Source organism: Centroberyx affinis, unplaced genomic scaffold (genome assembly GCF_046629955.1).
Source record: "Centroberyx affinis isolate AG114_WGS23_722 - 3 ecotype Tasmania unplaced genomic scaffold, CSIRO-AGI_Caff_v1 ptg000046l_1, whole genome shotgun sequence".
Lineage (NCBI taxonomy): Eukaryota > Metazoa > Chordata > Actinopteri > Beryciformes > Berycidae > Centroberyx > Centroberyx affinis.
This window is the reverse complement of record NW_027278759.1, coordinates 351,269-365,817: the sequence shown is the minus strand read 5'-3', so window position 1 is coordinate 365,817 and position 14,549 is coordinate 351,269. Positions and strand designations below refer to the sequence as shown.

The 14,549-nt window shown below is 43.5% G+C and overlaps 2 protein-coding genes across 3 annotated transcripts; both read right to left on the bottom strand.

Annotated features, from left to right (window-relative positions):
* Positions 1-2,333: 2,333 nt before the first annotated feature.
* On the bottom strand, positions 2,334-5,448 carry s100s (S100 calcium binding protein S). Of its 2 annotated transcripts, XM_071517697.1 has the most exons (4): positions 5,400-5,442; positions 3,910-3,956; positions 3,413-3,566; positions 2,334-3,155 (listed from the first exon to the last, which is right to left on the bottom strand). In XM_071517697.1, exons 2-4 carry the CDS (start codon positions 3,921-3,923, stop codon positions 2,958-2,960), a joined length of 366 nt encoding a protein of 121 aa, XP_071373798.1. In that variant the 5' UTR covers positions 3,924-3,956; positions 5,400-5,442; the 3' UTR covers positions 2,334-2,957. The 2 variants fall into 2 exon arrangements, with proteins under 2 accessions (XP_071373798.1, XP_071373809.1); XM_071517708.1 differs by lacking the exon at positions 3,910-3,956 and having other exon boundaries at positions 5,400-5,448.
* A 300-nt stretch (positions 5,449-5,748) lies between these two features.
* Positions 5,749-13,291, bottom strand: s100u (S100 calcium binding protein U). Its single transcript, XM_071518249.1, has 3 exons — positions 13,162-13,291; positions 10,080-10,210; positions 5,749-9,757 (listed from the first exon to the last, which is right to left on the bottom strand). The coding sequence occupies exons 2-3, from the start codon at positions 10,197-10,199 to the stop codon at positions 9,224-9,226; spliced, it is 654 nt and encodes a 217-aa protein (XP_071374350.1). The 5' UTR covers positions 10,200-10,210; positions 13,162-13,291; the 3' UTR covers positions 5,749-9,223.
* Between the last annotated feature and the right edge of the window lie 1,258 nt (positions 13,292-14,549).

Genomic DNA, 14,549 nt, shown 5'->3' with positions numbered 1-14,549 from the left:
GTTTAGGTCAGGCTCAGATAGAGTGGTGTTTGGTGCCAGGAGTTTGTGCTTTCATTTGTGAAGGCGAGTGACCCCGAGGTTAGGTTTCATTACCCTAAAAAGACAGATAAATTTCAATCTTCTCAAGTACGTTGTATGCATTATCTTACATATGACAGTTCGCTGTATCTGCAACTGTTTGAATCAGTTGACTGGTTGACAGGTTGGCAGGTGGCTAAACCACAAAAGTATGAACCTGGTACAGCAAAGCATAATCTTTATGAATTAAGGGTGGCAAGGTCTTGTAATTCATATGTCTCTTGACTGCTCTCTGGCACAATGTGCTGCAGCCATAAGGTCTCCCTGCGCTCTTCCATCAAGATGGATTTCATGAACCTGAGGAAAGTTGGCCTTCTCAAATTCTACCCAAGAGGGAGCTACACCGAGAAAGGAATCAATCATCAGATGATATAGACCTGGGGCCGTGCTGCTTTAGCTATACTTGAATGAATAATTTCATTTTGTTGTCAAAGGTACACCAGCCTACTCTCTCATGCGATCGCTGCGTCTCCCGGGCCTGCGTGACAGCCGACGCTGCCTGACTCTGTCTGATGGACATGGTAGTTTGACATCTGGGTGTCGCTTGACCTGGTCTGCTGGTAACCGAAGTGTCCCTGCCATCCTTATCAGATGCTTCTGTCTCTGTGCCAGTGACATGGCCTGGCTTAGTGTTCCTCATCTCCTTACCTCACACTGGCAGCAGCGGCCCTGTGTGATGCGTCGACACAGACCCTGCTGTTCTGTTTGAAAAGGTTCGCCCGGCAAGGTCAGGTGTGTTTGAGATACTGTGTGCATGAAGCACTGGGCCCATTGTTGCTCTTTCCGTGGTTGAAAAGGCGGTGTGACTGAGAATTAAGTAACTTTTAATGAGCATAAGTCATGAAGGATGTTTATCTCACTATACTCCACAATGCCTTTTTCTACATACTGCATAAAAAGCATTTCAGTTCCATCACACTTAACAAGCACCCAATTTAATTTCAGTTCCAAATACATTTTTAATCTAAAATATAGATATTCATATACTGTATATATATTGAGTCTTAAGTCTATAGGTCTCAAGTCTTCCATAAAAACAATGGCATTATTGGTGGTTTGGCATGATAAATCAAGTGTCTGGGGCTGTTAACCGCCATTACAGTTTATTAGTTTCCCTTTAGGCTACAACAGGGTTAACAGTCACCGATGTTGTTTTGTTTTGAATACTCTACCTATCCACAAGCTGTCTACGTAGGGCTGAGGTATTCAAACCGCCCAATCAGAGAACACCTTTGAAACCACAGCGAGCCAGGGCGTGAGAGCAGACAGGAGGAGTAGGGTGAACCTGCCCCTACACGCTGATCTGGAATCAGTTTCGACACAGTTGCTGAAGGCAAGGAGGGGAAGCGGTTAAGCTGATCAATAGTAAGTGTTCAAGTGTAATTACACCTAGGAGTGAAGAGATACTCTGTTAGAAAGGGGAGGACCTGTAATTCACTGTTCTGTCTCCCTCATATTTTAAACTGACAAGCAGCTGTAAAAGCCAATGAGGTGCGGAGAGACGTGTTGATTTACTGATGCAGCCAATGGTGTGAGACACTGAAGGACAGTAATTGTGCTCAGAGTCACAGCAACTTGAACATTCCTCGGTGATTATACTGCTGTTTTCCAAGTTACATACTTCACTGATATACTCCATAAGTTGGATTGCCTAAGGCCATTCACTCCCAGCCTTTGCAGTCTCTTTCATTCACAAACACACACACGGATACACACACACACACAGACACACACACAGTCAGAGACACACACGCACATATACTCTGTCTTTGTCTGTCTTCACACACACTCTCTTTCTCTCTCTCTCCTCCCTCTCTCCCTCTGTCTCTCTTTTGAAGAAGTTTTCCAGTGCAGATCCAAGTCAAACATCTGGGTCAGCTTATATCTGGTGGAACAAGACTTGCAGGATATTGTTGGCAGGATGTGTGAGCTGGAGCCGTTTACTCTGTGGGAATCCCCAATACACACACGCACACACACACACGGACATGGACACTCTCTTTCCCTCCCTCTCTCTCTCTTTTTCCCTCTCTCTCTCTCTCTCTCTCTCACACACACACACACACACACACACGCACACACACAATTTGCTGACATAGTTTCTCTCTGCACCTTTCAACCTGATTTCCAGGTGCGGAAAGTCAAGCCTCACATGTTGATGAATCTGTCATTGTGCTGTATCTCTGTGGTATGAGGTTTTTTCTTATGTATGTAGAGACCAAACAGACCAGAAATAATAGTTGGTTAAATGCCACGTTTAATATTTGAAGAATGCATTTGGTTATTACCAAAAAAAGATTACAAAATAGGTGCAAGGAAAGGGATAAATCATATTCGAATGTTCAACACTGAGTACATAATTTGATAATCTGTAACTTAAGATATGTTCACAAATTATTCATGTGCAAGAGATGCTCAAACACCCTGGTGTGCATTCTGCCAAAAATCTAACTTCATTTCCAGTGCCACATTCTGAACATACGAGAAACTATCAAAACTGCTGAATTTGAATTGGATATTGTAAGGAGAGAAGGCTGAAATATACCCTGTATGTAATGTCACTCATTGGTATGAGAACAGTGCAACCAGCTCCAGATTTGTGACTTAACTGCGGTATGAAATATAGTTACAGAGGGAAAACACTACTCTTCCTGAATGCCCCGTGTTCTGTGAACCCACAAACTATTTGCTGGAACACTTCCCTCAGCCACACAATCACACTTGTAGTTGTACTGTTTAGAAATTGCATAAGACAACAATCCACTTCAACTCCATCCCCTCTCTCTTCTCCCTTACAGTTCCTTTCCCTCTTCCCGTTGCTCTTCCTTTCCCTCCTTCCCCCTCTCCCTCCCGCCTTTCTCTCCCTCTCTTGCCCTGACTCATTCTTTCTTCTCCGCCGTCTCGCCTTTGCTTTCAGCCTTTGGTTTCTCATCTGTTTTGTACTCCAGGAAGAAGTCGTTGCAGGCGACTGTGAGGGCGCCCATCAGGATGATGAACTCGGTGAAGTCCACCTCCCCGTCGTTGTTGGCGTCCAAGTCATTCATCACCTTCTCAACCCCTTCATTATCTTTGGAGCTCTGTCAGAAGAGAGAGAGAGAGGGACAGAGAGACATAGAGAGAGAGAGAGAGAGAGAGAGGAAGGGTTAAGAATGCGTGTTCATTTGTGTGTGTGTGTGTGCGTGTGCAGTGTGTGCATACATCAATGCATGGGCTTGTCTGTACTTGTGTGTTTCTGAGTATGTGAGCACATACCTTCGCTTGTGTGTCAGTGCATGAACACATATTTGTGTGTTGCGTTAGTGTGTTAGTGTACAACCACATAGTTGTCTCTTACCCCTAAGTAACTCCCCAGCTCCTCTACTAGCAGCTCCTTTAGTTCGCTCCGGCTCAGCGTGTACTTGTCCCCTTCCTTCCCCGAATACTTGTGGAAGGTCTTTATCAGCATCTGCATGGCACTCTCCAGGTTGGAACTGGGCTCCTTGGACATACTGGAGGGGGGTATGAGGTCAAAGGTCAGTATCCACCATAAAATGCCCGCTCCAGCCCCAGCTGCATGTGCGGTCACATAGCAAACAAGGGTGAAGCCACCTCCAAGACAAAGTGATAGGTGGATAGATACACGGATGGACGGAAGGAAACCAAATCTAGAGAAGTTTTCCCACTTCTACAATACGGGTGAAATAACACTCTACACATAGTGCAGAGGCTATTTCTGACCCTAATTAAAGTATTCTGGTCACTGTGTGTAGCCTTACTTGGTTTTACATTTCAGAGGGTTGAATGGAAAGATGGAAAATAGCTTTGGAAAAGCTTTCGAACAATCTTACACACATTGTGTCCGGCATCTTGGATCTTCTTGTGTTGGGCTCGTGGAGAGACTGTGCACACACAGACACAGATAAGTCATTGTCAATGACACTGACTCTCTTTGAGGGTGAAAAACTGCCTTAATGAACATAAATTTAATTTCACTTCATGTACTGCATACAAAACAAAGTAGGTAGGTTTAAGAACAGCTAAGCTGTAACATGTTTTGTTAGTCCCTGGGTTATCTCTCTTGTAAGCTGAATTGGTAATGCATGTAATGATAACATCGCAGTGTCAGTGAAAAGTGGTTCCAGTGTAGAACATGTCGTCTGCCTGCCGATCATGTAACAACGGCCTAAACATCCAAATGGAAACAAGAAGTGAAACACAAAACTGTTAAAATGCAGATAAACCAGCTGGTAATCACAATTAGAAACTGAGGGCCAAGTAACCTGAGGTGCTACCATATACACTAACCTGAGCACACATACATATAGATGAAGGCACTCATTCACTCACTCACCTGCTCACTCACTCACTCACTTTCACATTAGGGCCCATCCTGTATAAAAGATAAGAAAATAAAATTATCCTGATCTATTTACAAAATATTGAGGGAGACAATAAAATAATCTTCCTATGAATGATTTATTTACCAGCCTATATCTCTAGTTGAACCCCTTGCAAAAGAGAAAATGATGCCAATTTCAGTCAATTTCAGTCATAAGATAGTTGGTTCTCATCAAACTGCAGTGCATTGTACAGGTGAGCTCAAAGCTGTGGGCAGTGGAGATGAAAGAGGAGGAGAGTGGACACCAGCTGACTAAGTGGAAAATCTATAGGGGTCATCTGTCTCAATGACTGACACAATACAATAGGAAACCATGGAGACGGAAATGCTGTCAGTAACACAATATTGAGTGTAGAAATAACGCATTTACACTACATAATGTTGATGAAGGAGCAATAGTCACACCCTGTGACTTATGAACATTAGCATATTAAAAAAAGATTTGTTTCAGTCGAGGAAAAAGGCAAAACATTTTATGGTATAGAAACAAATATGTACCAGTGGTTTGGAATTACCATGCCATGGTATAACTGCTGACATTATTTAGCACAGCCTTACTGTTATTCATACATCTTGCATATGAATTTTGATTTTTTTAGTTAATACACAATATTACTGTCACGTAATATACTGTATTGACTCTGCTTTGCCACAAACTCTGACTCCACATAATTCCTAATTTGCTGTTCTTCAAAGCTTATCAATCCAGAGAAATCAGACCGTACCTTTTCAAGAAGAAAATCTTCCAATCACTCCCAAAGTGTTGTTTTCAAGTCTCCCGAGACATCCATTACCCAGTGTCTCACTGCTCTCAAGGCATTTGAATTAACAGCTATTTGCTACAGGTGCACAGCGGATAAAATATTGGCCAATCCGAGCAAACACATATCAGGCACAGAGGAGAAAGTATAGAGCTGCAACCCCTCCAAGCTGTCCATCTTACCTGAGTGCTGATGGAAGGCCTCCTTTGTCTCAGAAGAGGTGCAGAGGACTGAGCCAAGGGAGAGATGGATGGGGAGAGAGTTTGCCAGTGGCTTAAATATCACCTGCCTCCCCCCACCCTCCCTTCTTTACCCACTTACGTACACCCTGCTTCTGTTTCGCTATCCTCCCTCTTTCTGTGCATGTGCTTTCTCTCTATCTCTCTCTCTCTCTCTCTCTCTCTCTCTCTCACACACACACAGTAGAGGCCCATATGCTCACACGCACGCACGCACACACACAGCATGAAAGCTTGACCTCTGCAAGGAACCAAGCCTCTGCACATATAGTAGGCCACAAAGTCTGATGTTATCGTCACAGTTTTATTTAATATTAGCCATTACACTTGTTACATAGATTAAGCAAAAATGATACAGCGTTAAAGATGAGGGTGAAACATGACAGTGGGTTGAAATGAGTAAAATCGCTAAACACACACAGATCCTATAGTGCATGGCAGGCGATAACCAGAGTGAATCAACCCATAGATAAATATAAAAGCCTGCACACTGTATTAGAAATGCTCCCATAGATATATTTAATCAATCACAGTGACATTTCAACCCATTGAGCCTTCACCAGGATGCACACACATGTATACACTTATATATCCATTGGGAGCGTTCTAAACGCAGGCTTTTATCTTTATCTAATGTCTAAAAATGAATCAGACTATTGTGTGGCAAAGATACGCTGGCTGCAAACACTCCCTGTTGCAAATCTGCTATGTTTAGTACCAGCATTTTTTTAACCTGCTTGCAGTACAAGATGGGTGGGGTTTGCAACATTGGACAGTAAAATATGTGCCAGAAAGTTCAGACTCTAACTTAATTCACTTTTATGCGACTGACAACTTATCTGACACTCTGCCCATCTGCAATTCCAAGTAGGTTAAAAGAAAGGATTACCTGTGGTAAAATTATTTGCAAATACTGTCTGACCCAGATCTGTTTCGTCTAATATCCAGGAATCACTTGGTGGTGCAAGTCAAGTAATTTTAAAGCAGGTCAATAAGGTCAATTTTGATTGGTTCAGCTTCTATCTACCATAATTTTGTTATGTTATTTGGCTGAGAACTAGGAAACTATGCGGTGATTTCCACATAGTTTCCCATAGTTTCCATTACAGATGTGTAAGCCTAACGTGAAGAAAAGTTATGGATTGTGCAATGTGTTTAAGCATGCCTAGCCTATGGGAAAAACTAATAAGGTATGCAGCTTGTCAGTGTATATACAAGATGCAAGTGCCTGAGGCCTATGTACATACTGAGCAGGAGGCCGGCTGTAGATGGTGCAAGAGAGTGATATGTTTTTCACAGGAAGTACCATGATAAGAAAAGTATTTTGCTATAAAATAGAATATAGGTGTTAATAAAAGAAATAAAGTGGAATCATGATATACTCTAAATGATTAAAAAAAAGTCCAATGAGGCTCTATTGTGTGTTAGTAACAACAGATCATGCAGTGTATTGTGAGTATACTGTATGCTGAAAGCTGAGTGGAGTGTAGATGAGAGAGTATTTACAATGGGAGTGTCGCAGTGAGGCAAGGAGACCACATGACTCAGGTTTATTTGTCTTGCCCATTTGCCACTGAGGAGTTTGAAGTGCCAGGTGCTGTTACAATGCATAAGGTGCATGTTTGGTAGTGTGCCCAAAATGTGCCTTAGCACTGTGTAGCAGGCCAGGTACTACGTAGCAGGCGTGCAACATGAGCCTTTTTCTCATGGCTGCATTATTGATGGTAAGACAATTTACAAATCATTAAATTCTAATTAACAAATTGTTTGCATATAATGTGACAAATAACTATGTTTCCTTGAAACTTCAAGTAATCTCCATAGTGGTCCAATTATAGAAAAGTTATGTTAAAAGGTAAATATAAAACGCTAGCCCAAAGTCAAGGCAATGTCACGCTTCAACAACCGCTATAATGGTAATACACTGGTAATATTTGTCAGATCAGTTACTGATTGCATGCAATATCTTATGCAATAGCATGCTGTTAAATATCACACCATATAGATTCATATCTGATGGCTCAGAATTCTATTTTACTTTTTTAAGACCTCAACCTCTGACAACAAAACGCTCCCTGTGACACTGCCACCTTGTCTTACGGGCAGGATCACTGGAGCCCAGGATTACTTTCATGTAATTGTTTCTGTCCTAGGGTGTGTTCCCCATCAAATGTCTAATCCAGTAGTTTCCTAACGCCTGGGACTCAGGGATCCAGTTGCAGGTCAAACAGGGTCTCCCAACTGGGCGTGACTGACAAACAAACACGCAAGCCTGACCAACTGGTGCTAGAACCAGAGGAAAACGACAAGCAACAAAAATCAACTTTAAGAGCCACCAAAACAAGGCTCAAATTTCTGCTGAGAACTTTTTGTGTCACTCCACCTATCCAGCGCTACTATGGGTCACTGCAGATACCGTCTTGTCCAGCTCCTGTATAGTTCAATCGGTAGAGCATGACTATTACAATGCCACAGTTTGGAAGATGAGGATGGATCCCACTGGGGCCGCCAATAATAAAAATGTAAAGCACTGAGATACAAGTGTTCACCAAGTGACATCTGCTATGAGTTTCTTGACATCTTGGTGTTTGTTTTCTTGCTCTTTCCTACCAATTCTAATCCAGGTGGATTGGGTTGCATGGAGAACTTCCCTGGCCTGCTTCCCCGGTCACCAGCCCACTCCCATGGGACTATTTAGGGCTCCCTGGTGACCATAAGGGTCCTCTGGTGTGGATTCCATCCCAGGCATTTAATTATTTAGCCAAGGGCCATTATTAGGACATCCCACACCTGATCTTGCATCTCCTAATCCATGGCTGACTAAGACTGAAGAGCATATAGATTCCAGATGATCTGACCCTTCCTGGGAACTACAGAGAGAGAGAAAGAGAGAGAGAGAGAGAGAGAGAGAGAGAGAGAGGGCATAAAGTAGACTATTAAAATGAGCTGAAGTAACTCAATGCTTCAGCAAAACAATTTGTTTATTGTCACGCCAAATCAGCTCCACAGCAATGTGAGGTGAGAAGAGTGGGAAGGTGAGAGGGTGTAAATTGGAGATAGTATTATTGACAGACAGATTTTCATGCAACCACGCCATTAGTGCTTAGCTAGGTGAATAATGCCATGCTAATTAATGTTTGAACAGCGATCTGGTGAGCTCTGACCTACGTGCATACAGTGGAATGTACAGTAACTAGTGTGGGGTTGCATGACACAACTGTGAAAAGCCATCTGAGGCGTGGAGAGACAGACCCACATAGGGAAAAAATGAGAGAGTGGAAGGGATTCAAACTAAGGGGCCTTGCTGCAGTGGTGTGTTACATACTGTACAGTGACACAGCGGTCACATGTGTGTCAGTGTGCCGCTGCAGGGACATAGTGTCATACTTTGCAGTGAAGTTTCACAGGGATATGGCATGCACATTGATAGTGAATGTCTGCATGCTATCATAGTATATCATCGTAATGAGGTAAGTGTGCTATATAGTGGGATGTACATACATATTAACATAGTGGTAAGTACTGATACAATGCAATAATTCTAGAGTCATATATATCATGTATTTTTTGTCAAATATAAAGAATTTGTTTTCTTTGGAACTGGGTTTGTAGTGTTTGGCGTTGAGTGTATTCTATTTCCAAATTGTGTGTATTTGAAAAAAATACATTTGTAGTGTTTTACCGACTTTGGCACTGTTTATGCTGTGTTGTGTGTAGTGTCGAATGTAAGCCTGTAGTGTGGTGTGGGTGAAGGAATGCATTGTCCCCTATGAGGTCGCCTCCTCTGTCTTCTTCTCCCCCTCTTCCTCTGCAGCCGCAGCTGGCTGCTCCTTCACCTCCTCCACCTTCACTGCTTCCTCCACCTTCTCCTCCTCTTTCACTTCCTCTGCTGCCGCCACTGCCACTGCTGGTGCTGCTGCTGCCGCTGCTGCTGGCGCTGCTGGCTTCTCCTCCTCCTTGGCCGCCTCAGGCTGCGTCTCCTCCTCTGCCTTTGCTTCTGCCTTTGCTTCTACCTTTACTTCTGGGCTCGCCTCTGGTTTTGCCTCTGCCTGCACCCCTGGCTTCGCCTCTGGTTTTGCCTCTGGCTTCGCCTCCTCTTTCTCCGGGGCCGGGACGCTCTCTGCCACCTGTTCGGCCGCAGCGTTTTGAGCGGGCTCGTCTTTGGCGAGGCTGCGCTGTTGGCTGAGCGAGGTTGCCAAGTAACCGACCAACTTCATGTACTCCTCGAAGCCAACCTTGCCGTCCTGGTTGGCGTCCAGGCCCTGACGCATCTCCTTCACTGCGTCTGAGCTGTCTGCATCCTGGGTAGACACACAGAACCGTGGGACAATCAAGCACCATGATGACTGCACCGTAACTCTACCTGGACTCTCACCGGTGAAATCACCATGAAAGATTAGTAACTGAACCTCTATCAGTGGGTCTATTTAAATTATAATACTGATGAATGTCATTCTATCATATCAGATCACATTCCCTATTCATGTATATTACACTAGCATTTGGTCACAACACTCGTTGGCTAGTGGTGCACATACAAGGCTATTATGTTCTCTCTGCGAGGTGGTTATATAATATGAGCGTTGGTAATATTTCAGAGAGGTTCATTGAAGATTTCCGAACCGTCATAATGTTGCTGAGCTGGCTCTTGACAAGGCTCTGGAACTCTTTCCCTCCTAGACTTTCCTTTCCCTTGGCCGACTTCAGGAAGACCTTCACCACGGTCTGAATGGCAGCCTCCATGACTCCTCTCTCTGGGGAAGGGGAGAGGTCAAGACAGAGGAGGGGGAGGAGGAGTGAGAGAGAAGAGTAAGGTGTGTATGTGAGCATTTGTTTGTGATAGATAGATAGAGGGAGAGAGAAAGGGGGAGAGAGAGAGAGATGGATAATACATGAGTTTCAGTGAGTCACAAACAACAGAGCCTGGCAGACATTATTGCTAAACTCACAGCTGCCGTGAAGGAAAAAAGTAGCAGAATAGTCTAATTCAAAAAGCATACAACTGATAGGCAAGCGCAGTGGAAAATGAAACAGAGGATGTCCTCCAGTCCCTCCCTGTGAGGCCTGTCGTTTCAGGTGTTGAGTCTAGAGCCGCAGCAAGGGATGGACAGTGACGTGAGATAAGTTAAGAGGGTGAGAGGGAGTCTGATTGAGAGACAAGCTGTGATGCACAATGGAAGTTCTGATCTTTGATAGGTCATCTGATCTACTGACGCTACCAAGGGGACTGGGCTTCAGATTACCTAAGGGATTACCTACCCACTGTCTGCTCCTCTCTCTCCTTTCTTTATCTCTCCCTCTCTTTCATTCTTTCTTTCTCACTCTCTCGCTAGATGAATCTATCTCCCTCTTTCAGTGCCACTCTCTCTTCCTCTGTCTGCCACTCTCTCCCCCTGTTTTTCACTCTGCTGCCCTCTTTGACGTCCCCTATCTTCCTCTCAACCCCCTGCCTTCACACTGTCGTATCCTGACGTACATGTGACAATGAAACTGTATATGGATTCTCAGTATTGCATTATACGTGTTTACGGAGCAGCTTGCTCTTATATAATAATTAGAAACATGCAAGTATATTTCTGAGTCTAACTAGATACGATATGGTTCCCATTAGACACGACAGATCTAGATGTAAGATATCCTACAGACTGTGCACAAAATGTGATACATGCCCGTGGGTGACACATCCTTGCAGGAATTCCATTCATTGCTGTCTGTGAAGATCACTTGGACAGGAATTTACAGGCCAACTCCGGCTAGTTTGCCCCAAAGCAGTGAGAGGATACGTTCAGTGTGTAAGGCAACCACACTCGTCTGTCAGCTTCAGTATTCAAATGCGGCAGAGCAAACAACAGCTAATTCCAGTGAGAAAACACACCGCCTCCTCGTTTCAACAGGATATACGGTCTTGCTCATGTCAGTCAGTACATGACAGGAATCTGAGTGGCCATTCGCAGACAGCAAATTAATGTCTCATCAGCTGCAGAAATACATGTCACACTCAAGCACCCTCTGATCAGCCCTTTTTCCCCACTGCAATCACCACAGGCAATGGCCAATTAGGGAACATGCCTGTTAGCCTAATTATGCCACGAGGGAGAGATCTGACACAGGAGTGCAGGCCTATTAAAATCTAAAATTTCACTGGCTCCCTGTCACATTTTAGACTTCCTATCCACCACAACCAGTGCAAAATCTCTAACCGTGGTTCTTTTCTGACCCATTACCAGATGGACCGTACTCAAATGGAACCACAAGTTTGCATGTATACACTGTAAGGCTTTTACACTCCTCATTGGCAATACAACGTTAATTAAGCAACAGTGATAATGTAATACATGTGGGCTCATATTATGTATGTGCTGTCATTATATCACATTACCACAAATGAAAATGTTCCTTCCCTACAGCTCATATTTTGTGTCAGTTCCCCTGTATTATACACATGGTAAAACATAGTGGACTTCTTCCTGCAGGGTGACACACCCTCTGCAGCCCGGACACACTCAGGCTTGAGTCCTATCCAAAAATACCCAGCAATGGCGAGGTCATTTCGTCTATTCTTGGATTGACATTTCTGTCCATTCACACATTCATTATTTACTTAGTGACCTGTCTAGTGATTGCCTGCTGGACATTATTCCCAACACGTGCCGGAGCCCTAATTTGGACAAATGAATTCAAGACTTGCATTACTCGACTCACGTCACAGCTTCATCTTGTCCCTCTCAGGGTTACGACAAGAACAAACCAATCCCCGTTATTTGTCTTAAAAGGCTAAAAAAACAACCACGCAAATAATTAAATATATACAACCAGAGGTTTCCCGTTTCCCTTCAGAGCCCAAAGGAGATTGAGTGTTGCGTTTCCAAATGGGCGAATGTGATACGGTATGTGCGCAGAGTAATGACAATACTACCGCTCGTGTGGCATGAAATATTAACAGAGGAACAAGTTCGGTTGTGGCTGTAAACTGCAGTGACCAGGCTTACAGTGTCTGTCTTTCATCCAATACATCAGCTAGGTTTGAAAATACAGACGATTTAATGTTGAGAAGCGCGCGCCACCCTATCAACAAACGCGAGCTTCGCCAGTATTCATCATTAATACGGGAAACAATTTCAAAAGTTGGTTGAAAAATTCATACTATTGGCTAAATAGTATGAGTGACACAGTTCCACAAGTTCCACACAGTTCTCTGCAAGCCAAGTTGTCAGTCGTATGGGCCTACTTATTAAGAGACTATTATGCACAAATTGTGATTTTGCGCAAAGTTGCGCCTTTACGCGCGGCCCTGATGCCCACCGGATAGACCGCATTCAGGTCCAATACTGTGCACGGTCACTTCAATTTTTGATGGGCTATTTGTAATTAATCAGCAACTTGACAGCTGATCTACAGCAAAATATCAGATATCTTTCCGAGGGGAAGCATATGACAATTAAATAATGGTAAACAGACAACCTTTAGGTCTATAATAGTTGCCAATTAGTCGCAAATACGCCTATACGCTTTCTGAAAGTGCAACATGAGCCTAAAAACTTCTGAGGGCTGGAGTCACTGAAACCGTCCTGCAGTCAGACCGTAGCTAAGTTTCATGAGATGGCTCTTGCAAGAGTATATCGAAACGTGGCATAAACGAATAGCAATAATATAGTTTATACGGAGGAGAAACTCATAAGAAACCAGAAATACGCATATAACTCACCGTATACCGTCTACAGGACAAGGGAAGTGTACAAATGTGCCCAAATTTGAGTTTCTGCCCTCTTCTCCGCCTTTCTACGCTGCTTTGAGACCAGAGAACTTGCCAAACTAGTAGGACTGCAGAATCTCTTCCGTGATTTCGTTTTTTTTTTTTCTTAAAACTTTTCCCCCTGACAAGTCAAAGGGCGTGTACCTGGAAGAGTGAGAGGGAGAATTGGGAGTGTGGAAGAGCACAGCCATAACTTTTAGGAAAGGGAGTAAAACTGTATCAGATACTTTATACTTGTTTTTTGTTGCAATTAGCTTTGGCTTATGGTCCAAGTGGTTCACGTCATGTGTGATTTGTACAGTTTCACGCCAACTATCGAGGCTTGTGGCTTGGAGCAGATTCATCTGCAGGGAAGAGGGGACAGGGCGGGAGGGATTACTTTATCTGCTCAAGGCTCCACCAGTTTTTAAACTATTTCAATTATTGGAATACACAGATGAATTCTTTAAGGGTGGAACTCTGAAATGGAAAATGTAGTCTTCACAACATTCAGATGCCACAAAAATTCTAAATACTCTTCCATTTTACACCAAGTAAAACATGAACAAAGTAATCATTTTCAACTTCAGAACAGTTAAAAGTGAAGTTTGGCTGTGACCTACTGTCAGTCCTTTGACAATGACGCTTTTGACTGAGTGAGAGTGAAAAAACTTTAGTGCAATGAAAAAATTAGCACTGAAGCCAGTGTGTGTGAGTCAAAAGTGGTGCGTAGGTGGTGAATGAGCTTTGTCGGACTTTAGAGTGGACGTTCAACTCTTCACACAAGTTTGAAATTCCTCCAAAGATCAAATATCACTAGTGGTGCTTGGTGGATAAGTGAAATAAAAAGCCTCCACATTCAGATTACCTGGGAAGGCTCTTGGGATCAGCAGCATAAGGGACTTGAGTGTGTGTGTGCACAGTCACACACACCTAGACCCTTGACTATACTAGGTAGTACCATGCTCTGTCAGTTTGTGTCTCACTTTGTTGCCGTTGACTCATTTGTCCGTGGTCACACCCACAGTGGCACCTTACTTACCAACTGAACGAGCACAATGTAATTAAACTACAAAGTGTCAACCCCTGCAAAAAGAATAAGTTCTCTCAAATACAATGGGATGTGTTTGTATCCCCATTACATATACTCCTCAGGCCTCACTGACAGACAGTGAGGACCAGGCTATACCTTTACATTACTGCAGCTTAACGCCTGGACAGACAGCTTTGTATAGGCATTATGAAGCCCTATGGAACAAGATATGGTCTGGATGGTGTAGCTGTGGGAGCAGTAATGCATATAGGATTACAAGTTAATTGTGCCAGTAAACCACAGCTATAATATGCTCCCGCTCAAATGT